The sequence below is a fragment of the Phyllostomus discolor genome, chromosome 6, assembly GCF_004126475.2.
Source record: "Phyllostomus discolor isolate MPI-MPIP mPhyDis1 chromosome 6, mPhyDis1.pri.v3, whole genome shotgun sequence".
NCBI classification, from domain to species: Eukaryota; Metazoa; Chordata; class Mammalia; order Chiroptera; family Phyllostomidae; genus Phyllostomus; species Phyllostomus discolor.
Window position 1 is genome coordinate 27,966,897 of NC_040908.2, and position 26,135 is coordinate 27,993,031.

The following is a 26,135-nucleotide window of genomic DNA, read 5'->3' on the forward strand; positions in this document are numbered from 1 at the left end:
TTAGAAGGGAATAAAGAAATAACAGGAATACTCAATCTTCCATTTTCAATCAGAAAAACATAATAAATATTTTAATTCAATCTATCTACTATTCTATCCATCCATTTAAATGCCTCTCATGTGCGTGGTATTTGTTACAGGGGAATATAAGCATATAAAGGATAACCTCTGTTTTCAATAAGCTGATAAACTGGTAAAGAAGATGTAGTAATACCAGGAAGGTCATTTGCTTCCACGTGTTTAACACTTGTATGAAGGTTGAGGTTCTGTTATATTCTGATATGGTAAAGTTATGAAGAGCTGAAAGGTAAAACCCACACTTACAGGTAGGTCAGGTCTCCAGTGAAGGATAAAGTCACCCCTGGCATTAATCACTACAAAAGAGACACTCACTCAGAAAACAGGAACTGAAAAGGAAGTGGGCCCTAGAAAACTGAGAATGAAGACTCTCAGCTTCTTTCAAGATTTGCCTCCAAGACCGACTTGAAGACTAACAATGTCTAGGTAGATGCTGTGAGTTGATACGGATTAAACACAGGCATCGCGGCGCGGACAGAAGCTGAGACGAAGAAGGAAGGCATACCTGCAGCGAATCACAGACTGAAGGCACAGCTAGACGACGAAATCAGAGTAACTGGGACCAGACACCAATCCCCCTTTTTATTACTTCCTCTTTTCAGACAGTCCTGTTGGAATGTAGCGATCTTGCCTCACCTATGACACCGTACTAGTTATCTACCCACACGGGCCCGCGGTGAAGGGGAAACAGCAGCCCCCGTAGTCCTGGGAGGTCTGAGGGATGGCCACCTCCTAGACAATATTTTTTCCCGATGCCCTGTTGGAAGATTACCTTTCAGTGCCAACTTGGGGAGGAGGGATTCTGAACCTTACTTTTTATAAAGAAAAGCATCTTTTTAAATAAAAGTGTACAGGTATTATGTACATACTTACTAGCTAGAAGGCATCTTTAAGCCCTTTAAGCCTTGGTTTCCTTGTCTATAAAGTAGGAATAATAAATGTCTCAAGGACAATTGTGGGGATTAAATAAAATAATTCTGGTAATGCATTTACCACAATGTTTCATATATATTAAGTGCTTTAAAAAGGTTAGTATTGCCCTGGACGGGTGGCTCTCGATTGGCTAGAGCATCATCCCATTCACCAAAAGCTTGCCTGGGTTCAATCCCTGGTTGGGTGCGTACAAGAGGCAATCAAGTGATGTTCCTCTTTCACATAGATGTTTTTCTTTCTCTCTCTCCCTTCCTCCTCTATAAAGTCAATAAATATATCCTCGGGTCAGGATTAATGAAAAAGAACTCTATGAAAAAAAAATTGAAAAATAAAAAGATGAGTATTAGTAACTCCTATTATGATTATTATACCTAATCCTCTTTATTTTTACTATTACAAGGCAAGTACCACAACAGTATGTGGCAAGGAGCAGAGACCACACTGAGCTGGTGGGGTAGGGAACAGCTTCAGAGAAGAAGCAAGCTTCTGAGCGGGGATGTGAGTGGGAGAAGATGATCGCTTTAGATAGGGACTGTGCCGTGGAACGAACAACTGACGGGGAACTACAAGCTCTTCAGGATGGAAGAAAGAAAATTCTAGCTTTAAATTAATGCAAAAAATTTCAGGTGTGTATTTCCAGATATAGAGTTCAAAAAGAGCCAGTGAAATCTAATGAGAATATTCAAGGGAAAAAATTAAAATAAAAAGTACATTTCTACCAAAGTAGTCTAAATATTCCCATTACCCAGAAAAATGCTCTGACCAGATCTAGTATTTTATTGTAATACAAATTATATTCACTAGATGTATTGAAGTATCTTAATTCCTTCACACACAGGATTTTAACTATTCTACATCACAGAAATCAAAGCAAGACAAGAGAAACTGGTCATCTGACAAATATTAAGCAATAAACTGAAAGCCTGTGAATGATCATACATTTGATTATATTTTTATATTACTTTTTTCAACAAAAAGCCTTAATAAGCCCTAATAATATATTGTTGTAACAGTAAGAGATCTTAGAGTATTTTACTATTTGTGTGAACTCTCTAGCATTTAATTTTACCAGAGATGCTTTGAGCTGACTTTTCACTCTACTCTAGGACACTACGCAGTGTTCTTTAGAAACAGCATTCTCCCTCCTTTTCCATAATTACTGTTATTCCAACCAACCACTTTCTAACATGCCTGCCTATTCTTATACATATATATTCTAAATTTTCTTGGATACTTAAATATTTTCCTTGCTACAAGCACAAGTCCAAAATGCCAGAACCTCATGCTTTGGTGAAGGTGCATAGCTTCTTACCGGCACTTCTCAAGTTGGGGTCCAGGCCTGGCATCTCTTTGTTCGCTTCAGGGCTGACACTGTAGATGGACGCTCCTGCCTCACTCACGATGCTGCGGGAAAAGAAACGGGGAACGTCATTTTTCTGAACTTTTTGTCCAGTCAAAGAAAATAAACAAGTAAGACTAGGTAAGAAAACAAACTTGCAAGGCAAAAGTGCTTTCTTTACGGTTTGATGATACATACAGCATTTAGTTTTTCATTAACATAAAATGATTAAGCAATGTTTGTTTTCTTCACATAGGAAATACACAAATTTAAGCCCATAATGAATTCAGTCATTTTCTGTCCATAGTAATGAGATAGGTTATAGATGAATACAATAGATATCTCCCCTTGATGCCAGCTACAAAGTTTTCAGAATATACTTAGCTTCTCTTGTGTTTATAATCCACTACTGACTGACATTTATAACTCCCATCTGAACTAGTCACTCTAAAGCATCTTGCAAAGCACATGAACACCTGTGGATATGTGCAGATGTGAATATACAGAAAAACCACTGCCATAAACATTGCCATTGTTATTACCTGATTATAATTAACCATTACAATTTGAGCAGCAAAGGGATCAGACAGGATATTACCCGACTTCTTTTGAGGAGGGTCTGAAATCATCTTTCCAGTAAACTGGGAACATTTCACTTCGTGCAGATGTTAAACCACGCCACTTTATCATTTATTTAATCAAAGCACCACATATATATTATCCTTTCTTTTTTGGCTCCAAATACTGTTCCAACCACGGTGGGAATGCTGCCTTACAGATGACATTTGGTTGGTTGAAATCTGTACAGTTTATCAAACATTTTAAAAACCAGAGGTCTAGCCCCGGCTGGCGTAGCTCAGTGGATTGAGCATGGGCTGTGAACCAAAGTGTCGCAGGTTCGATTCCCAGTCAGGGTACATGCCTGGGTTGCAGGCCATGACCCCCAGCAACCACAGATTGATGTTTCTCTCTCTCTATCTCCCTCCCTTCCCTCTCTAAAAATAAATAAATAAAATCTTTAAAAAAAAAAACCAAAACAAACAAAAAAACCCCAGAGGTCTTCTTTAGGACACCATATGCAAACATCATCTACCCTAAGTGTTCGCAATACCATGTGACCATCTAGGTGTGAAGATTCAAAAGCAGAAACATGTTAGTGCTGGCTTTTAATTCACTCTTAGAAACCTCTCTCCCTTTCTCTGTTCCTCAATATAGCCCTCAAATATGAAAGAAGTTTAGTGGATAACCTTTAATGTATTGCTCCATTGTAATAATTCAACACTGATAAGTAAAGTGTGAAAAAGTTAAGTTTGCTAGCCCCTGCCTTTAAAGAACTCATGACTGAACTTTGACAACAACTGTAAGACATTGAGACTTGAGAAGGTTATTTTGGAGAAGAAAGAAGATTTATTAATTTATTTTTGCAAACAAGATCTACTATCCTAAATTTGTTTTTTAGATTTTATTTATCTTTTCAAAGAGAGGGGAAGGGAGGAAGAAAGAGAAGGAGAAAAACATTGATGTGCCAGAGAAACATCGATCAGTTGCCCCCACCCCCCACACCCTGTATTGGGGACCTGGCCGGCAACCGAGGCACGTGCCCGGACCAGGAATCTAACCGTCAACCGTTTGGTTCTCAGGTCAACACTCAACCCACTGGGCCACACCAGCAAGGGCTACTATCCTACATTTAATCATAGAAAAAGTGAACTCCCATTAATTGAAAAGCAAGGGGACTCATCCTGTCCCTTATCAACACCAGTGTCATCATGCAGTAAGAGTTAACCAAATATATATTATACACAAAGCATAAAACATAACACTTCACAGACATTGTCTAATCTGATCCTTTTGGGGGTAATTTTTTTTTTTACAGATAAGTAGTGTGCCAAACATCATACAGCTTGTGGGCAACTGATCTAAATTTGAAGCCTAAGTTGCTTGATGCTCAAGGCTGAGACATTAAGCAGCACAAGGAACTTCTGATTAGTTTCACCACTTATTAACCCACATTTCTGTGCTAAACAACAAATGTAACATTGTCTTAAGAGGAACTACTTTCTTAAAGAACAGATCCATAAGAACTCATTTCTCTTTTGTCACCTTCACTTTTGATCAAAAGTTAAAGTGAGGTTTCTTTTTTAAATATATCTAAAGTAGAACCTAAAGCATAAAGAAATTCAAATATGCTCTACAATTTCAGAGACTGGCTTTAAGATTAAAAGTGATCTGTCTCCAAAATAAGATTTAGATTATGGTTATCTTCTATTACATAATAATCAAGGAAGAAATACAATGTCAAATAAAGATTAAAGTAAAGAAAAATCTCAGTGTGCCATGCATAACATGATGCTGAAACCAACATTACCAGCCGGGATTTTTCAGACCCATTACAACAGCACTTCCTGACCTGGGGCCCCTGTACTTCTGAACAGAAAGAGGGGGGATTAATCAGAACTGAATACAAAATGCTCGTGCTTATGCATTTTTTTCTAGGAAGGAGGGGGGGTTATAGTTTTCATTGATTACTTAAAGAAATCCATTACGTCCCCAAAGCTTAAGAAACACCACCATAGGATAAGAATATTCAGTCACCAGCCATGGAAAATTTGTTGTCAAATAGAAAACAACAATCGCTAACAAAGTTTTATCTTAAAAAGCAGGGGAGCCATGAAGGGCAAGTTGGACCTATTATTGAGGAAAAAATATTTTTTAAAAAAATTTCACTAGAAATTTATTTTCTATCATTGCCAGGAGCCTCCAAAATCACCACTATTAAAGCAAAGGGAACATAAATGGAAAATAAAAATTCCAATTAACTGTGGCCTTTAGCATTTGGGTACCTGGGAATTTGCTGGGTGATTCACTGTCTCTTGGAAGTTATAATTCTCAGTAGACTAAGGGAAACTGTTGCAAAGAAAAACACTCAGATAATAAATATTCTTCCAAATACCACACTGCCAGTTCTCTTAAACAGAGGAATACAAAACAGATGTGACACACTGCACCCAAAGATTTTTAGATTAACATTAATATTAAATCAATACAAAATGCAGTAAATTTCATATGCTTTACTTATTGGATAGCATGGATCGGATAAACAGTTCAGTACTAAGCACAGACCAGAATGCTTAAATAATCTAACTGAACAGAAAAACCCCAGCACTGATCACTCCAATGTAAGTCGTACATGGATCTAAGAAGGAGATGTGGCAAGAATTACATGAAACAAATCAAGCTGGAGTGGCAATGATTCTTTTCCAGGAGAAGCTGCTGAAAACAAGTTAAAATGTCTCCTCTCTTCCTTTTTACATTCCTATGTGGAGGTCAAAAATAGACATTCTGTAGAAAGTATGCTAGATTTTATAAGCCAGTTTCTGTTTATTGGGAAACTATTTAAAAATTATTCCAATTATCTCTACTATATTTTGAGGAAAGCAAAAATAAACCTTGCAAAATATTCAGATATCTAGTGATTTAATAAGTTTTATATTTCACAAAATAAATTTCTCTCAAGTGTAAACAAATTAGGTTCATTATCTCAGTAATTTGATTATTTTATTTATTTTTCCCATAAAGCAGACAGGACTCTGAGCAGAATCATTTGGAGGGAATTTAACTGATACAGTCGTAACAGAACTACGGCTTTGAGACTGTTACAGTGCTCTGAGGCTGCTTGTATTGCTGGGTGAACAAACATCTCAACAGATGCACATGGTGTCTGGAGCTTTAAATACACAAATACATTTCAGAAGCTATCCCTGGGCTTGCTCTTCACTGGACCTATGTGTTATTGTGCTAATTCTCTAAGATAAATTGTCCTTTATTTAAAAACATTTAATCTAATTCAGCCCTATTCCAGGCCTTTCTCGGTCTTTTTACTAAAACAAAACAAAACAAAACAAAAAACAAAAAACCACACACATTGACAACATGAAAAGCAAGTAAAATGCCCACAATATATAGATGCACTTACTTTTCTTCTTCTTTTTTTTTTCTTGGACTGTTCTAATATTTTCTTTAGTACTTTGCCTCCATTTTTAATAAGATTGGTATATTTTTTCTCTTCCTGTCCTGCTTCTGGCTACAAAACCTGTCTACTGTAAATGAATACTGGCTAGTAAAAGAATAGGGGAATGTTTCTACCCTGTTTTCTTTGGAAGAGTCTTTATAAGGCAGATATAACCTGTTCCTTGAAATTAGATAAAACTTATCTGTGTAACTATCTCAGCCTGGTGTAAGGAAACTTTAAACCACTGATAAAATTTTTAAAGTAGTGAGAATAAAAATTTTACTTTTTTTCAGATCACTTTAAAATTATAGATGTGAATAAAATTATGTATGTATGATGTACATTTTTCCCATTTATATATTTTAATTGACTGCCATAGCTATTTATGGTATTCCCTTATTTGCTTTTTAATCTCTGCTCACTCTGTAATTAAGCTTCATTTCTCTTACTCTTAGTAATTAAAAATTTTTATAAAAACTGTAAGATAAAAATACTAATTTTTGTTATCAAGTAAAATTCAATGATACTACGTAAGTATTACATAGATCAGTTTATTTATCAATATATTTATTTTTTCTAAGAAAACATACATTTAGCCCTGGTGTGCTTGCTCAGCTGGGTGGAGCATCATTCCGTACACCAAATGTCACAGGTTTGATTCCCTGTCAGGGCACACGCCTAGGTTGCAGGATGGATGCCCCGTTGGGGCTTTGTGCGGGAGGCAACCTATCTCTCACGTCAATGTCTCTCTCTCTCTCCCCCCCATTTCCTCTCTGTCTAAAATCAATAAACATATCCTGGCATGAGGATTAAAAAAATTTTTTTAAACCATGCATTTGAACTACAGAATTAGTATCTCCACAGTTTATAAATCTCTTCTAACAAGACAGATCATATGTTGATGAATCTTTTAAAACCAAGTTTGCAAGTAGTTTTCTTACAATAACTATTCATTCTGACAGTAAGAGAATGGCAGTTTCTTCTACCAAACTGAGATGAGGGAAATTCTTTTCATGAGACAGGAAAACTAGCTGTGTTTCAAGTCACTGGGCTGACAGTTTTCACACTCATTCACAAGGGTGCGTGGAGCCTCTACATGGGTCTCCTTGAGGTCCTCTCCCGTCTCCCTAAGTAAGAAAATAGGTTTTTTTCTTATTTTTGAATAAATTATATGCTTCCTTGAGTTAACAAGAGAATTTAATTTAAAAGTAATCCACTTAAATGAAAGTATTTTAGTAAGATATCAAAAATCGGACAGGATTTATTGCTTAAACTAATAACTGATGATTTTAATTCTTCATGAAGTACACTAAAATTCCTCTGCTTTATCAATATCTAGCAGCTTTGTTTTCTTCCTTCTTTCCACCAAAAAATAGGCACTACATAACTAATACATACACACCTCATTTCCCTAAAGTTTTAAAAATAATTTATCTGAAAACCATTCTTGCAAGTTTTCAGACTCAGAAACATTCATATGAAGAGAGGGTTAAATGACCTATGTTTCTCAGTAAGTTACCGAAAGTGCTAAAAACGTTAAGAAACACAGATCTTTGCTCTGCATACGAGATAACCAGTTCTGAGGCATGAAAGAATAGATGTTTGTATTTTAGACCAATAGAAATTTGGTCTTTAGACAAGACCAAAACCCAAACCACCATGAATAAAAGGAACTCTAAGATTTAATGTATAAAGGGCAAGGTTTATTTCTAAGAAAATATCAAAGCAATTTTAAAGTCCTTTACTTAGTGACAAATTATCATTTCAGGGAATCTCAAATGAGCAATATTTAGTTTCTTAAAACAAGCAAAATCATATACTGTTAAAGATGTTTAAACTGTAGAACTCTTTGGGAAGGTAATTTGAAAATACAGACCAAGAGTCACAAAAATATGCATTCTTTCTGAGCCAGCCATTATTTTTTAAGAATTTACCTGAGGGAAATTTTAAAATATCAAAAAACGTAAAGCACTATTCATCACAGGACAGCTCTGATGGAAAGAAACTGAAAAATAAAAGGCCTAGGTTTAACAGTTCATGAAATGGAAAACTACCCTGTCATTAAGAATCACTGTTGCAGAGGGCTTCGGGTCAAAGTGGAGGCACAGGCGGACACACTTCACTTCTTCGCACAACTGTAAGAAGGATTACAACTAACCTCAAAACAAAAAACACCCAGAACTGCCAGGAAATCGAAGTGCATGGAAGTCCGACAACCAAGGATTAAAAGATGACATAATCTTCCAGAAGGGTAGGAGGGGCAGGACGGGGAGTTGAAGCAGAGAGACTGGGGTGTGGTGGCAGCAAGATGGTGGTGGCCAGGTGGCGGCAGGGGCGGTCCCACATTAGTAGCTGGGGAGCGAGCCCCAGGCCAGACTGCACAGCCCAGGGTTCTAGCGCCAGGAAAATAAAGTCTCATAACTCTAAGCTGTAAAAACCAGTGGGGATTGGGGCATCGGAAGAAACTGCAGGTCTCTCAGGAGAGTCCGTTTCAACAACCCACAAGGTCCTAGAACATATGCAAACCCACCCCCCCTGGGAATCATCGCCAGGGCAACGGCTAGAGGGGTGCCAGTCGCAAAAGTGACTGGAAGTGGGGCAAGTGCCAAACAAGCCTCCAGCCGTCAGGCAGTGGCACTGTCCTCTCTCTGACCCCTCCGCCACATACAAAGCCTGAAGTGGGCTGCCCCACCTTGGCAACTACCTAAGGCTCCACCCCATACAATGTAACAGGTGCGCCAAGACGGGGAGTCAAAGCAGCTCTACCTAATACATAGAAACAAAAACAAGGAGGCTGCCAAATTGAGGAGACAAAAAAATAAGGCTCAAATGAAAGAACAGAACAAAACTCCAGAAAAAGAACTAAGCAACAAGGAGGTAGCTAACCTATCAGATGCAGAGTTTAAAACACAGGGGATAAGGAAGGAAGCCTAGAGACCTCACTGAGTACAGCAAACACGTAAGGGATGAAATGAAAGCTACACTAAGTGAAGTAAAGAATAATCCACAGGGAACCAACAGTGAAAGGAAGGAAGCCAGGGTTCAAAACAACAAATGGGAACATATAAAGAAGAAATAAACAGTCAACTAGAACAGAATGAAGAAACAAGAAATCAAAAAATGAGGAGAGAATAAGAAAGCTCTGGGACATCTCTAAACATGACAACACCTGAATCATAGGGATACCAGAAGGAGGAGAAGAAGAGTAAAAAACTGAAAACTTATTTGAAGAAATAATGAAAGAAAGCTTCCCTAATTTGGTGAAGGAAATAGGCATACAAGTCCAGGAAACACAGAATGCCAAGCAAGATGGACCCAAAGAAGACCACACTAAGACACATAGTAATTAAATTGTTAAAGGTTAAAGATCAAGAGAGAATCTTAAAAGCAGCAAGAGAAAAGCAGAGAGTTACCTACAAAGGATTTCCCACAAGACTATCAGTTGATTTCTCAAAAGAGACCTTACAAGCAAAAGGGACTGGAAAGAAGTATTCAAAGTGATGAAAGGCAAGGACCTACATCCAAGATTATTCTATCCAGCAAAGCTCTCATTTAGAGTGGAAGGGCAGATAAAGTACTTCCCAGATAAGGTAAAGCTAAATGAATTCATCATCATCAAGCCCTTATTATTTGAAATGTTAAAGGGACTTATTTAACAAAAAAGAAGATGAAAACTATGAACATTAAAATGATAACAAACCTACAACTATCAACAACCGAATCTAAAAAAACAAAATCAAACTACAAACTAAGCAAAGAACTAGAACAGGATCAGAATCATAGATATGGAGATCATTTGAAGGGTTATCAGAGGGGAAAGGGAAAGAGGAGAAGGGGGTAAAGATACAGGGATTTAGAAGTACAAATTGGTAGGTACAGAGGGAAGTTAAGAACAGTATAGGAAATGGAGAAGCCAAAGAAGTTATAAGCACAACCCATGGACATGAACTAAGGGGGGGGAGATTGCTGGAGGGAAGGGGGATGCTGGGCAGAGGGTGGAAAAGGGGGAAAAATGGGACAACTGTAAATGTATAATCAGTAAAATATACTTTAAAAATAAAATAAAAATAAAAAATTATTGTTGCAAAACATTAAGATGAGAAAAAAACTGGTTTCAAAACTGTAAATCCAACTCTGATTTTTTAAAAATATAGGTATATACAAAAGAAAAAGTAGGTTATATAATATAATGTTATTATTATTTAAATCAGTTAGTCCTTTAATTGTATTCTTGTTTGTTTAATATTTCTTCAATAACCATGTAATGGTAATTATGTGCTTCCTTTTTTTTTTTTAAAGATTTTATTTATTATTTATTTTTAGAGAGGGAAAGGAGGGAGGGAGGGAGGGAGAGAGAGAGAGAGAGAGAGAAAGAGAGACATCAATGTGCGGTTGCTGGGGGTTATGGCCTGCAACCCAGGAATGTACCCTGGCTGGGAATTGAACCTGGGACACTTTGGTTCCCAGCCCGCGCTCAATCCACTGAGCTACGCCAGCCAGGGCCATTATGTGCTTCCTTATGTTAACATAAATTATAATTTACTTGTAAACAGAACAAGTTTAAAATTTTAGTTTAAAATGACAATTGTTAATTGTTCAGGAAATATGATATCACACATAACCAACACTGTTTTCTTCACCAAACTTTCTTTTAAAGTTATTAAAGTTATTTTGAACTTAAATGTGGGTAAACACATCATTTGTTGGTAATAATTTCCAAACGTGGATTTTAGGAGATCAAAAACAATAAAATTTTATGATAGTTATAAAATAAAAGTGATTACGGAAAGTTAAGAGTAAGATCTCCATTTGTACAAACAGCTCAGATAAGCAAATGAATGATGAAAAATTTTACAATAAAGTGTACATCATATCCTTAAACTTCCCTCAGTCCTTGGCCTATAAATACATCCCTCAAATCATCCTTCACGATCACCAGGGTATAACCAGTTCACTATTCAAAACAAAAAAAGGTGTGAGGTAATACAGTAGTATCCCAGAAAATCAGGGTGTGTCAAAAACTCCAAAGGCAAAATACGGTGACACAAAAAAAGATACACCCCACCTTCAAGATTTCAATGACATGGAAAGAGCTCACCTTCAGGAATGTGACACTAGCGCCATCTGGCGGAAGACCAGTTAGAAGCACTTCTCCAATTACTGGTTTTAAAAAAAGTCCTAAGCTTTCTTTCAAAAGACGAGCATTTTCCAAAGAGAAGAGGCCTAGCAATGGTACAGTAATCACGCAGAGGACCCAGAACAAGACCCTCTGCCTCCAGGACAAGGAAAGCAGGCTCGAGGAGAACACTCACGGACGGTGGAAGAAGGTGGTGTTTAAAGCAGCACTGTGAACATCCCGTGCTCCCTACTAACCAGACACAAAACCTAAGGCGGCGGGGAACAAATATTGATCTAATCCTGTCATTAAAATGGTCCTTTGGCCAACATTTTGAAACACATTGATTTAAATAACATGATGTCTGCCTACCTTCCATACCCCCACACACATCAAAATGTTTCTCCTGATTCTTGCTGCTGTCACCGAAACTGTCAAATTTTTTATCAATTTGCATTTACTATATAATAACAAATTGTCTGTGTTCACTTATTCTTTTTCAAATGCAGTTCCTATTCAAATATAAATCAAGAGTTGTATATAGAGCACTGCAGTTTTCTGACAAAGAGAAGTTTCCTTTATTTACTCTTTGCTACCTCACCTTTGTTGTGGTTTTGTGGGGTTTTTTTTTTTTTGGCATAAATACATCTATGGAGTTTACCCACTAATAAGTATGAGGAATTCAGATTGCTATGGCATACACTTTTTAGAATGAACCTTCTTGCAAAATATTTTATTCCTTTATTACCCATCCAATAACAGAAATCAGACTCAAATTACCAATTTAGAAGACATAATCTAATATTTTGCTAGTAAGTACTATGTAATATTGGGTTGGCCGAAAAGTTCACTTGGCTGTTTTCTGTAAGATGGCTCTAGTAATGCTTGTCTTTAACATCATTCAAAACAATCTTGTTAGATTTGTATTGTGACTACAATACAAATGTCATATCAGTGTGTATTTAAAAAAAAACACATCAAAATTGGTGAATTTTTGTGTACCCATTTTAATGTTGAAGATGGAAGATAATACACATTTTTGGCACATTATGCTTTATTATTTCAAGAAAGGTAAAAATGCAACTGAAATGCAAAAAGAGATTTGTGCTGTATATGGAGAAGGTGCTGTGACTGATCGAACATGTCAAAAGTGATTTGCATAGTTTCTCACTAGAGATTTCTCGCTGGATGATGCTCTAGTTGGGTAGACCAGGTGAAGCTGACAGTTATCAAATTGAGACATTGAGAAAAATCAACGTTCTACCATGTGGGAGACAGCTGACATACTCAAAATATCCAAATCAATAAAGTTACTGTGAGAATGAAAAATGTGTCTTTTATTTTATGGTCAAACTAAATGGACTTTTTGGCTAACCCAATACAATACTAATAATGTTAAGAAATAACAAAAACAAGGAAAGAAGCAAAGGAAGACAATGAAAAATAAAACAGGGACAGAAACTAAGATATATTTTACCAGCAACTTAAAGCCCAGTACATTCTACCTCCAGCTGAATAGTTTTGGAAATAATTATGCATTGTGTGACACTCCCTAATAGTCTTCTAAACATTACTGTTGACAACCTCAGGGAACCCATACATTTATCTATTTTCGTACCCGGCTGGTTACCCCCTCCTCCTTTTCCCCCCCTCTCTTCCATTTGTTTTATCCCCCCACCCCACCTAACCTCTACTTTTCTCTGAAGTGAACTTGCCCCTCTGCAGAAGTCATCAGCCTGCAGTGAAGGGAGACACTCTCCACAAACTTCATCTACTACACTCGCCAACCGGTAGTTTCCAGGCTGGATCGATCGCCAAGCCCTGTTCTGGAGCGGCCTTAACCTTCAGACTTGCTTTTAGTCATCCAGATCATGCTGGGGTAGGGGGGTCGTGGGACAGCCCTGGCAGCATATGCCAAGCATTAGAAGACCACTCTAAATCAAACCCTCTTCTAATGATGACTTTGAAAGTACACTGAACAGAGGGAGGAGAGACTGAGTTGCTCAGCTCATCCGGCTGCTCCATTCACTTCCTATCTGCAGTCAGATCTTTACTTTCTGGGTTCACTACACATTTTTGGCTCTGCTATATTACACTGTGTAAATATTTAGAAAAAATAATTCCTTTCAAGGATCTAAACTTCCACTGTCGTTATGGCAAATGAACCTGTTTATGCTATGTTCGTTAAGTAACAGCAAGCCTAAAAGAACTCAGGGATTTACTAACATATGTGATACACAAACATCACAATCATAAAGCTTCTCATGGGGACATATCAAGAACATGAAAGGCCAGTTTATTTTTACTCCCACTGCCCTGTAATTTTCCTTAACTCTACAACAACAGTCCTTAATTCAAACCTTTCCTACAGCTACAGGAACCAGGTCGGCTGAATGTGCGTGACCTATACCCAAAACCTACCCCCATCTCCTTTGAAACTTGCTTGACTCTAGAGCAGTGGTTCTCAAACCTGATCCCGCTTCCGAATCTGCTGGAGGGGGTTAAAACACAGACTGCCAGGCCCCGCCCCCATCATTTCTGGCTCACTAGGGCAGAGAATCTGCGTATCTAGCAAGATCACCAGTGATGCTGACACTGCAGGTTTGGAACCACAGATTGAAGACTTTGTTGAGGTGTAATTTACACTTCACAAAAGTCACCCATCATGGAGGTACAATTCAATGACCTTTAGTAAACACGGTACAACCGTCGCCCAAACCCGATTCCAGAATGTTTCCAGCCCCAAAGATCCTTTGTGCCCCTTTAACCCTCATTCTCATCGCCAGCCCAGGCATCCACTAGTCTACCTTCCACCTCTATGTAATGTACTTACCTTTCGCCTTACATTTCATACCACTGCGATCATAAAATATGTGGTCTTTTCTGTCCAGCTTTTTCACTTAGCACGTTATTCAGATGCAACCATGCTGTAGCATCAGCACTTCATTTTTATCGCTGAATAGCATTCCATTGTTCTAGATATACCACCTTTTGTGTGCCTGTTCACCAGGTGAGTAACTTCTGGGCTGGTTCCAGTTTTCTAGTGTTATGAATAATGTTGCTATGAATGTTCACTTGTAAGTTCTGAAGTGGGCATATGCTTTATTTCTCTCGAATAGATTGCTAGGAGTAGAAATGCCACACTGTAAATTTATGTCTAGGAAAAAAGAGAAACCCAAGCTCCTGAAACATGTGACAGCTTAGTAGTTCCCAGCTGCAAAGGCAATATGTAAACGTCACTCACAGTATCTGCTTTTCTGTTTTGTTTCAGCAAAGCCTCTCATAAGTATTATCCTAAACACACTTACTCTTTTAAGGAGGGAAAGAGAACTTCTAACGAACTGGCCTTACTACATTATGGAATGAATAAAGTCAGCTGTAAAGGGGCCTGTGGAGGAACACTGGTGGCATGCTGGCATTGGAGAGTGTGGACTGCTGAGCCGGTGTTTGCAGAGTCACTGACTCTGGGCTCCAAGATGTAAGAAATCTGTCCACCTTGCAAATTAATGGGAACAGAGATAAATGGTGAACCCTGATGGAGATTATAGGAAAGAGAATACTACCTAAAAGATACATTTGACTTATTTTGATATTTTTGTCTAATTTTATTATTCTTCATTACCTCCTGACCTTTTAAAGTAATTCATATACCAGCACAGCCCCATCCTTGGTTGAGAGTCAACTGTACCTTGAATTAAGAGGGGTCAAAGATGGCAGTGAAAATTCAACTCTTGTGTAGGATTTACAAAGTGTGTGCAAATCCTGGACATATTTGCAAATGTATGAGCATACTTTAAGAATACAGGAAATGTTTGATCAGGTAGAAGCAATATTAAGATTACTCATTTCCAAGGTGAAACCCAAAATACTACATTTACTCCTTGATGATTATTGATATCAAAATTGCAAATCATGAGATAAAGAAACTTATATGAACACTGTTTCTATAACCATGACCACAGACACATATTCTGGAACTCTAGGAAAAAACTATAACAATAGGGTAGTTGAAAGATGAAGAAAATCTATTTAAATTTTCAACAAAAATTCTTCTTTATAGAATTCAAGTTGACTTAGGACCCTAAGCAAGGAGTTCTGTTTACTCAAGAACTACCAGGATTCCACTGTAAAGTGTTTTCAAACATTTATGTTCCAACCCATGGATCCTACTGATAACACAAGTCATTAGTCCTCACTGCCTTCCAACTGCTGGAGATGTGTTTTACATTCCTACCAGTCTTCATAAATTACACTACAAGGAACCAGCCTGTTGTCCAAACGCTCATTCTCCCTCATCCACTAAGCTACGTAAGAAAGAAGCCGTCCGAAGAGATGTCAGAGGATACAGTTTCACACATGATCCGCTGTCTCGCAACATGGTCTGGCTCGCAATAAAGCAAATGACAGGGCATCTCATCATTTTTTGCGATTCAAAATAACTAGAGTCACTGGAACGTCTCTTCCAAATTATACCAAATTAGGCTATCATCATCCCTGTGATGTAACTGAACATGGGATCCAAGATAAAGATCATGATTTGAGAAACAGAGGAAAGAGTTTACTCAATAGCATACAACCAATTATAATTTATCCAAAAGATTGAAAGGAAGGAGTAAGCAAAATAGTAACAATGGTTTTTAGGCCTTCTTCTACACCAGAGTCTAAGCCCCTTCCTCAGCCAATTACGTACAGTTACTAGAGGGAACAAACTCAACACATTACCACTTCTCCGGCCCTTTATTTACAGATCAGGCCTCTGCTGCTAGAACACTGAGCTGGCTCAATGGAAAACAGAAAAGCAGCAGCGAGGACCTCAGACAGGAGGTCTTACTCCAGACCAGTTAAGATCTGTCACCAGTGTGGGCACCTGCATAGCAATATGATCATAACAGAAGCCCACCCTCAAAAATCTGCAGTTTCCTTATGGAATTCTTAATAATAATGAGGAGTAAGAAGAGCTACACCCCAACCCACACCATTAATCTGGTAAAAGACACACAGGCACACACGCACAAAAACCACTAAAACTTCTGCTTATACAAACTGCAAATTAATATCACACCAAATAGGCACCGAAGAGAATAAGAACAGAAACACATCGGAATCTTCTGTACAAAGCTGGTGTGGCTCTCTGAAAACTAACAGTACTATACCACTTCGGCAGCTCATCCATCTATGAACGAATGCCCTCCGCCTAAGCCTGAGAAAAGGAAGAACAATCAGTTTTACCTGTCTTCAGCTTGTCTGAAACTCCTGACATTTTCCAGCAAGTACAGGTTCCAAATGGCAGGTGTCAGAAGGCCTCAGCCTCACAGGTGGTGCCGGAAGGCAAGGAAAGCAGCAGCAGCAGCATGTGGCCACGCCGGAGCCACACAGACGCTGCCTGGAGAGCACATTCTGAAAAGAGCAAACCTCAGACTCACTCAGATCAATCTAGTGCCAGATGCCACTATCAGAACAAGGTTCTGGTGCTCATGCTGAGCTGCCCAGAAAAGCACTCAGCTCAAGGCTTCCACAAAAGGGAAAGGAGCCGAGGGCCACAGCACCCACCCGCCTCCCGTCTGCCAGGGGGTTTGGTCACACCACCGCCTGCGACGCAGAGAAGAAAAAGGCCACGGAATGCTTTGCTTCCTCTTAAACGTGGGTATTATTTTCTCAAAGTCATTTTCAGTTATTATAAAGGAAATAATATGCATCTCCTCCCTTTCCCTAATACGTATAGCTTTCTGGAAGTGTTTTAAGATCTACTAAGTCAAACTACCTTCCTATAACAAAGTCAGATTCTTAAGTACCCTCTTCATTTTACCTGTGGGGTAAAAAGAAAGCCAAAAGTTAAATGAAATTAGATGGAGCTCATCTGAAACCAAGACTTGAAAAAAAACACCCTGCTCTGGACTGTTAGGTCAGATTTTTTCTATTTAGTTACCTACCCTCCGCCCTTCCTCTCCTTCCAATCATCTTTTCGCAGGTTCCCCAATAATAAGAAAGCCGTGGAGCCTCTGGAAGTTGTTTACAAAGACCAACCAACAGACATTTCTGTTTCAGAGGTCAGCACAACATGGTGGCCTACTTTCCTCTGCTCAGATCTCAGTCCTTGAAACACTACTGATCTCCAAAGAATACACAAGCAGGAGAAGCTGGAGAGGCATAAAAAGAAGTTATTTATTAAAGGAGCATTCACTATCAAGTCACCTGGTTAGATATACCAAAACTAAACAAACTAGGATCTGCTCACATGAGCAGTCAGTATATGATTAACGATATAACCTACCCACGGGAAAGAAAATTCAATACCATTTAGGTTTTGATACTTTACTGGAATATACAAGGGATCAGTACGCCAAAGACGAATACTACTACAAAACACCACTTTCCCTCTCGTATCTTGAAATAAAAGACACAAAAAAGAGCTAGGGCTCTGCTTAGATTCAAGTTAGTAATGTTGTAAAATAATATAGTGTTAACGTGAGCACCCCTGGGACCATGCAGAACAAGCATGATGTTCTAATTCCCTCCTTTCTGCGCGACAACACTCGCTCCCTGTGGCTACCCCACCGGAATTTGTTTGCGTGCCACACCCTTGTGCCCGTTTTCCCACTAACGCAACTCCCTGGAGCCCACCTCGTCTTGTTCTCTTCCAAGGCATCAGCAAGTACTATTCTTCAACTGCGCCGTTGTTCAAGTAACTCATCTTCCTATTTTCAAATCTTATTTTAAGGCCGATTAACACACACAGCATAGAAAGGATAAAGGTAAATACCCACATTCACATAAGGACTAAATACTCTCACGTGTATAGTCTGCATTTTGAAAATCAAATGTATTAATTAAAATTAAATAAATTAAAATAAAATAAATACTAAATAAAAGTAAAATTTTCTAAATTAATTTCTCATTCACCATTTATTCTGCAGACTTATGCTTCTGTAAAACAATTATTTGGATATGATTATTTGCCATGTCTATTGTCTTTTTTCCTATACATTTTGTTAACTTGATTCCAAATGTCCAGAAGCTCACGTTTTTCTGCTTTACCCACTGAAAATCAGAGGAACTTTGTTTTTTTCATTAACACAGATAAAAACCAGCCGCTATGCAGGAGGTCTGGAATGAAATAAAGGTGAATGTCACTAAAACAAAGGGAGATGCTGTTGTCAAAGAACATTTGTTACTCAACATCATGCAGATGGACAAGCTTCGCACTGGAGTTGGGTTTAGTACACATTGCAACTGAAATGTAAGCAGAACTAGGATAAGCCCGATACAGTTATATCATAATTTTCAATGTCATGGTGAAGAGCCATCAATGTCTTCACTCCACAGCAAAGCAAGAGTCCAAACAGGGCAGTTAAACATAGACTGGCGTAACCCTCACTGCAACTACCTCTTTGATTAAGCTAAAAACCACAGAGGACCGTATTTATTAAAATCACTAAACATTCTCCAAAATGTAAAAATAAATCTCTATGCAGTCAAATCTCCCTTTAGATTTCTAAAACCTTGTATCTCTTTTGATATCCCTGGCAATTTTAAATCTTAACTGTTGGACTTTATTTTTTGGCAAATGTATTTAATCTCAACAGTGCTTAATGCTAAGACAAAATCATGGGAGTGAGGACTGGGGTGGAGGGAACCCTAAAACTAACAAATGAGTAAACATAAGATCTGGGTTTTATCTTACCTAAAAGTAAGACATCTTACCCAACGCCTCCTAAAAGAGTTCCATGCCCCAAATTCTTAAATCCTGGCCAGAAGATACTTATGTAATTTTAAAAACACAATACACTAAAGAAAGTTAGAAGGTTGTTCATATATTTAGTGACACTGTAACTTAAAGGTATATACTCTTGAAAATTAGAAACAAATATAAAAATAACACAAGTTAGAAGAAAGTGAATGCTGTATTCTGGGATTCCGAAGGGTAAAAAAAAGTAAAAGACAGTTACAGCTGTCACTTAATATGGACTTAACACCATGTGTAAAGAAAATCCTCGACATAATCTGATCCTGAGGAATTTAAACTACAGACTTCCTGATTCCCCGTGCTGGCAGTCACCTCCCAGTCCGTCTGCACGATGGCCACGGAGCTTTAACGTTATTTTATTTCCGCTCAGTTTGTCTTAAGTATGTAGTCTCCATTCCAAAGAAAGTTTTCAATGACTTGGAGTTGTTCTAAAAATGTATGTTTTATCAAAGAGCTCCAACGCAATTTTCCTGTTAGTTTCAATTTTCTAACTCAAGCACAGGAAAACTGTAAGTAAAATTACAGTCTCTACAGTAATATTAATGCACACCTCACACTCGGAGTCATATTTCAACATCGCTTTCATTCCCAAGTGAAGGCAAAAACAGAAAGATGTTAGAATACAAACTCAAGTGTGTGCCTGTTTATGTAACTGACTTGCATTCTGGAGGAAAACTGAATGGTGGTGTTTCTTCTTCATGAGCAACTCTGAACCATGAATTGCTAAATGAAATAGATGACTTTAAGAGAAATAGATATAAAAATGATTTAAATCATAAATCTTCAAGAAAAATTATTTATAATCATGGGCATTCATACAGAATGATGTGAAAGATGTTAACCTTTCCCCCATATTTAAATGGGAGGAAAAAGAAAAAGAAGAGAGAAAAGGGAGGAAGGGAGAGCAAGGGAAGCAGGCATATAAATGTTTTAAGGATAGCGAGTAAGCGTGTACACATACACCTACAGGACTGGCAAATTCATTCAAGTGTTTTTTCATTAAAATATTTTCCACCAAAACATGTGGGATACGAACTAATAATAGTTTGTAAAAAAGTAACACAATGTAACCAATCAGCCCTAAGTAGTCTACTTCTCCAAACCTTTTATCCACCCTAATCTCAGGGGGACAAGTATACTGGTAGTAAATGAGTATCTTTTCCTCGCCTGGAATAAATCACCATCATTATGGGCAAGTCTGAGAGTATCCATTTCTAATCTTATCTAGTCATTAAAAAACAAAAGCTCACTTATTAGAAACACACACACACAAAGAAAAAACTAAAAATCCCTTTTCCTTTTCTTTCAACCTACTTCCCAAACTTAGAAACTAGTCGTCTGTCAACAGATATTTGTCAAACATCCATTTCAGTTCCAATTTGGCCCTCTAAAAATTCCCCAATGTACTTGGTGAAACACAGATTTCTAAGATACTTTTTTCAGAAACAAATTAGCTAGCGGGATGTGTGTGTATACTCTATCTTTTCTTCAAGCTTTAACTTCATTTAAAAATATAAATTTTCCATTATGTAAAGTTATATAACAACACAGAAAATAACCTGTATCTGAAATTAGCCTATTCCACCATTTTCAATGTCAGAGGCAAACTTTTAAAACAAATTATGCTTCTGAGTTGGAAGATGTAGACTCTAATATGATTAAATAATAAAGAGACACAGAATGTACACGCTGTACCTAAATCTATTGTCCTTATGGAAAGCTGTAATTTTCACAAAGATGAGCATTTGCTGCATTGGCCCCCCACACTGTAATATCCACAGAAAGACGCCTTTCAGCCCTGTAAGAGCGGTTTAGGTGAAGCCCCCAAGGAAAGGCCTGCCAGGGAGCTCGAGCTATCACATTAAATGGATCACAGGGCGAGCAAAGTGCTGCAGACGTTCAAAGGCATTCCCTGCGCTGGCATCTCGACCATGGCAAGAGGAGACTTCACTTCGGGCACATGTCTCCGTCGTTTCCCTGAACTGTTTCTTGTCAAATTAAAATGTCAAAAATTATTCTATCACATGCTGTCCCTGAGAAATCTAGCTCAACCCTAGGAGCAGCTACCAATTAGTAAAGTCGGGCCTTTTAATGGGGGAAAAGTCTTCTTTTTCTATTGATATCTGAAATTAGCGGGGTCCAAAAAGAAAAGTTTCATCTCAGCAGTTAGTTTGAGTGCTACTGATAGCTATAATCACATGCAGGCTGCAGTTCCTTTTGAAAGGCTTTTCAAATGAACAAATACAAAGAAAAAAAGAGAAACACGAGTGTTTTCATAGTGAATGACAGAGTTATAAAAAGCCAAGGTTGGAGATCCGGATACACATAAGTGAACTAACAAACCACAGTCAAATGAAATCTTCGCTTACTCTTTGACAGGGTCAGTGCATCTATCCCTTGGCACAGGAGCCCACTGTAGAAGGTGCTTCAGGACAACAAAGTCCACCACAAATCATTTAATGCTTCTCTACTGCTTTGGATGAGCAAGTAAAATCCTCTGAGAAAAACATTTCCTGTTTGTCTTGTTGTTTTCCAAAAGATGCGTATCACACCCAGACTGCCCTGTAGAAGTGTTCATTCATTAGTAGCCTGAGTGCACACATGTTCTTTGGCAACCAATCACGCTGTATCTTTTTCACCTGAAACTCCAGATTAATTTATACAGTACAACATTCACAATTCACCCCCAGAAGTGAGCATCTTGTTCATCTACTGGAAGAAACTTCCTATTGTCCATGAACTTCCCCCAAAAGTTCTAAGACTTGATTTCAAAGGACAGAAATACAGGCAACAGGACAAACAAGCTCATAAAATAAGACTGTTTACATGAGGCATATACTTAACAGTTTGGCAAAAGTCACTATATGACCTGTGGCTACTATTATTATATAACCTATTTCTACTAAAGTAATCAAAAGGTTTGTTTTTAAGTGTGGCAAGGGACAGTGTTAAAAACAAAAATTCAATGGTATATGAAGAAGTCTCTTGGGAAAAAGTCCAGTCACAGTCAATACAACAAGAACGGTTTGCACAACAAAAAGCCAAGGACAGTGGACTGGAATGCACATGTGTGAATAATGGTGACTTTATTGTACTCATCAGTGGGGGCAGTAGATGCCATTGAGTGAGCATGTGTACTGTGTGGCCGTCACATTCAAAATGACTGAGTGAGTAAGGCAATGAATCTGTATCAAATTTAGTGTTAAGCTTGAATATTCCTACACGGAAACTATTTGGATGATTCAGAAGGCCGCAGCTATGGGCAGCTGGTGTTTGGCAGTTTCATCAAACAACATGCCCACACATGCATCTCATCTCATGCAGTTTTTTGGTGAAACATCAAATCACCCAGGTGACTCAGCCCTCTAAAGCCCAGATTTGGCACTCTGCAACTTCTGGCTTTTCCCAAAACTAAAATCACCTTTGAAATGGAAGGGATTTCAGAGCATTAATGAGATTCAGGAGACTACAACTGGGCAGCTGATGGTGACTGGGAGAACTGTGTGAGGCCCCAAGGTACGCCTACTTTAAAGGGGACTGAGGCATCATTGTCCTAGGTACCATGTTTCTTATATCTTGTATCTTCAGTAAGTATCTCTATTTTTCATATTACAGGGCTGGATACCTTCTGGGCAGACCTTGTATATTCCCATGTATAACTTCCTTCTGCACTTTTCACAAAAAGCCTTTTTGATTTGAATTAGCAAACATTTCCCAGTGTTTCTGCTTTCTAAAGTCTCCATTCCCAGATCCTAAGTTTCTTGGCTTTGTGGTCAGGCGATGACAAACAGGTCATTTCCTATTCATTCCACTTACCTCATCCTCAGTAAGACTGCTTGAATTCAGTTATGTTAAGAATTATTTTCAACAGCCACCTTCAATTACAAATATTTGACATGATCACAGACTTCCAATGCTAATCCCCTCTTAAGTTGAAACACCCACACAAGGGCCCTTTGAGACACACAGCATGGCTATTTTCTTTGCATTGCTTTATCCTGCAAAGGCGCTGCAATACTACATTTGATTCCTTTCTCTCCTCCCCTATCACCATCATCCATCTCTTATGCAAAGCAGCAGGGAGACCCACATATTTTGTCAAGCCCTGAGCCTTGCCAAATGGCGTTTCCAGTTAAAACGTTATTTTTCTAAGTATGCTTCTAAACCTGAAGATTGTTTAAAGGAAGGAAAAGAAAATTTTCATATAATTGACTCTCATTTCCCCAAATTTTCTACCGAAGCAGTATCTTCCCTTAGTTCAACACACATGTACATGACCTAAGTATATTTAACTTCCAGAGCCCTGCTGCTCACCCCAGCTCTAGACTTAGAAACTTTCAGTCTGCTCTACTCGGCAAAATACCCACCACTTAACCCAATGTAAAGGAAACCTAAGCCTATATAAGATAATCTTACCAAGATACTAAATTATACTTATCTGTTGAAGATATGTTTTTAAATTTCAAAGAATAACACAATTTTCTGGCACACCCAATTTGGGCATTTAAACCAAGAGCATATATTGAAGTCTCTATTTCCAAGTGACAACCCACTTGTGTTCTGAACAAAAAGGCGACAATTCTGCTCTTAACCAGATTTTTCATAAGTCAAGTTCCATTTAAAATGCATTTGAATGCAACAAGAGAGCTTAGTAACTAAAGGAACTGCAAAATGAAATTTCTATAGTGCAAAGAATTCACTGGTGAAGCAAATGACTCCCCCTTCCATTTAACTCTCATACACAAACAATTCTTTTCATTAAGCCTATACCATACCTATGTTAATTGTGTAGAAATAAACCTCATGTTGTGCTGTTAGAGGAAAGAACAGTCTGCACCCCTTAAACTACATCTAGCCTATGTTCCCAAGGATAATTTATCTCTTTCCGAAAGAGATGAAAACCTCATGTTGAGAAGGGCCAAGCAAGAATCCAACAACCACTCACAAATGACCCCTGGAGTACACCCCACAGCTAACAGGAAGTAAAACCAGAAAGTAAGGGGAATCCGGATATGTCATCCCCAAATATGCCACTTCAATGGGATAGTTATTTTAAGCAGAAAGAACCTGAGACACAGCAGGTACAGAAGGGACTCTCTGACCTCTCCTTCTGCCCTGAAGCTTTCGAACGTCATTCTCGAGACTCCCGTACTTGGGGGAAAGGAGGATCCTGATCTCCTCGGACGAATGGATGGCCAAGAGGAATCCAAGCGCAGAGGCCTTTTCTGTTTCCCCCAGTTTACTACCCTTAGCTCGTACCCTTTTTGTCCCCTGCCACGTTTTCCCACAACCTGCCCCTCTTCATCTAGTGCAAAAAGGCTCAGGCGGAATCATTTCTTTGGGTCTTTATTTCACCATGAAGGCTCTCACGTCACATTGAACTTATAGTAAATACATTTGTTGCTTTTCTGTTTAATTTTCAGGCCCAGCCAGGGAACTTAACAGAATCAAGGGTCAATTTTTCCTCCCCTTCAAAGGCAAGAAATCATGCTCTACCTTCAGACTCTTTCCTGCCTTGTCATTCCACTATTTTTCTACAACATTTAACCCACAGCTCCAGCAATGGTCACAGGTTGGCTCACCAGAAGAGGTAGAGAGATCTTCTCTTTCTTCCCCCACATTCTTTATTTTTTTTAAGGATTTTTATTTATTTCTAGAGCGAGGGGAAGGGAGGTGAAAGAGAGGGAGAGAAACATCAATGTGTGGTTGCCTCCCACACACCCCCAACTGGGGACCTGGCCCACAACCCAGGCGTGTGCCCTGACTGGGAATCGAACTGGTGACACTTTGGTTTGCAGGCTGGGGCCCAATCCACTGAGCCACACCAGCCAGGGCATCTTCCCCCACATTCTTCACCATATACAACTACGTTAGGCCAAAGATAATCCCCCAGTGATTATTTCCTATCATCTGCTGAGATTCAGGCTCAAAAACTGCCTGGGTACCAATGAGAACATTATCCATAGTATGTAGTCTGGTTACATAACAAGGGCTACTTTACCCCCTGAAAGTTTTCCTCCTCCAGAATGTTCCCTTAAAGAAACACTAAGCAGTTAATGAAACAGTTAGTTTAACTTAGTATTGAGACAAAGTTAGTTAGTGCTGAATTCTAAAACATTTAAAAAGCTGAAGAAAATGGAAAATGTTCAAAAGAGACATTGTATTCTACCTCCTTACTAACAAACTGTTTGGGAGAGTGCTGGGACCCGCCAAGAACAAAGTCTGGGTGGCCTGACCACTGAGCCTCGGGTCCTTGCTGGTGCATGAGGAGCTGGACTAGGTCTTTGAGGGTATTCTGCCTCCAACACTATATCATATATAATTTTTAAACATCCCTTAATGCTAAAAAGCAGATGCACGTGGATTAATTTGAATATAAATTCAGTCTTGTTCAAAAGCTTTTTGCTGTTGTCTCCACCATCTCCAAATGAACAATCAAAGGTAAAAGTAAATGTAAGAGTGTTGAAAACAGGCATTTATTCCCTTAAGCCAGACTTTCTGGAAATACTTGCCATGTTTAAAAATTAAGAGGTGAAAAAGCACGTGTGCTGGAAAAAGCATGAGGTTTAAAATCAGACGGGCCGGATCTGAATCCCCCTTCCACTCAGTCTTCCATCCCCGTCAGCCTGCGGATCCGTTTCCTCACCTGTAAGTGTGAACGATACTTCCAGCCACAAGGTTACCATGGGAAATACACAAAAGGTGTAAAGGTACCTGAGAAGCAGTAATAAAGCCATGGGATATTATTTCTAAAAGTCCGAATTAAAGAATTTACTAAAATCTTCTTTTATTAACCTATATGAAAAGTGCATAGTGACTTACATACTATAAGACAAACTGATCTACAACAAAGGAACAAATACTTTCCCCCAAAATTCCTAAAGTCAATACTTGAAGGCAAGTTTCCTGATTT

At 38.5% G+C, this 26,135-nt stretch overlaps 1 protein-coding gene across 2 annotated transcripts in view; it reads right to left on the reverse strand.

Annotated features, from left to right (window-relative positions):
* Window positions 1–26,135, reverse strand: part of SRBD1 (S1 RNA binding domain 1) — a 186,018-nt gene that overhangs the window by 84,235 nt on the left and 75,648 nt on the right. For both annotated transcript variants that reach the window (XM_028516493.2, XM_028516492.2), the window contains exon 15: window positions 2,324–2,415. In XM_028516493.2, the coding sequence (XP_028372294.1) occupies window positions 2,324–2,415 (92 nt within the window). The remainder of the gene's footprint in view (window positions 1–2,323; window positions 2,416–26,135) is intronic.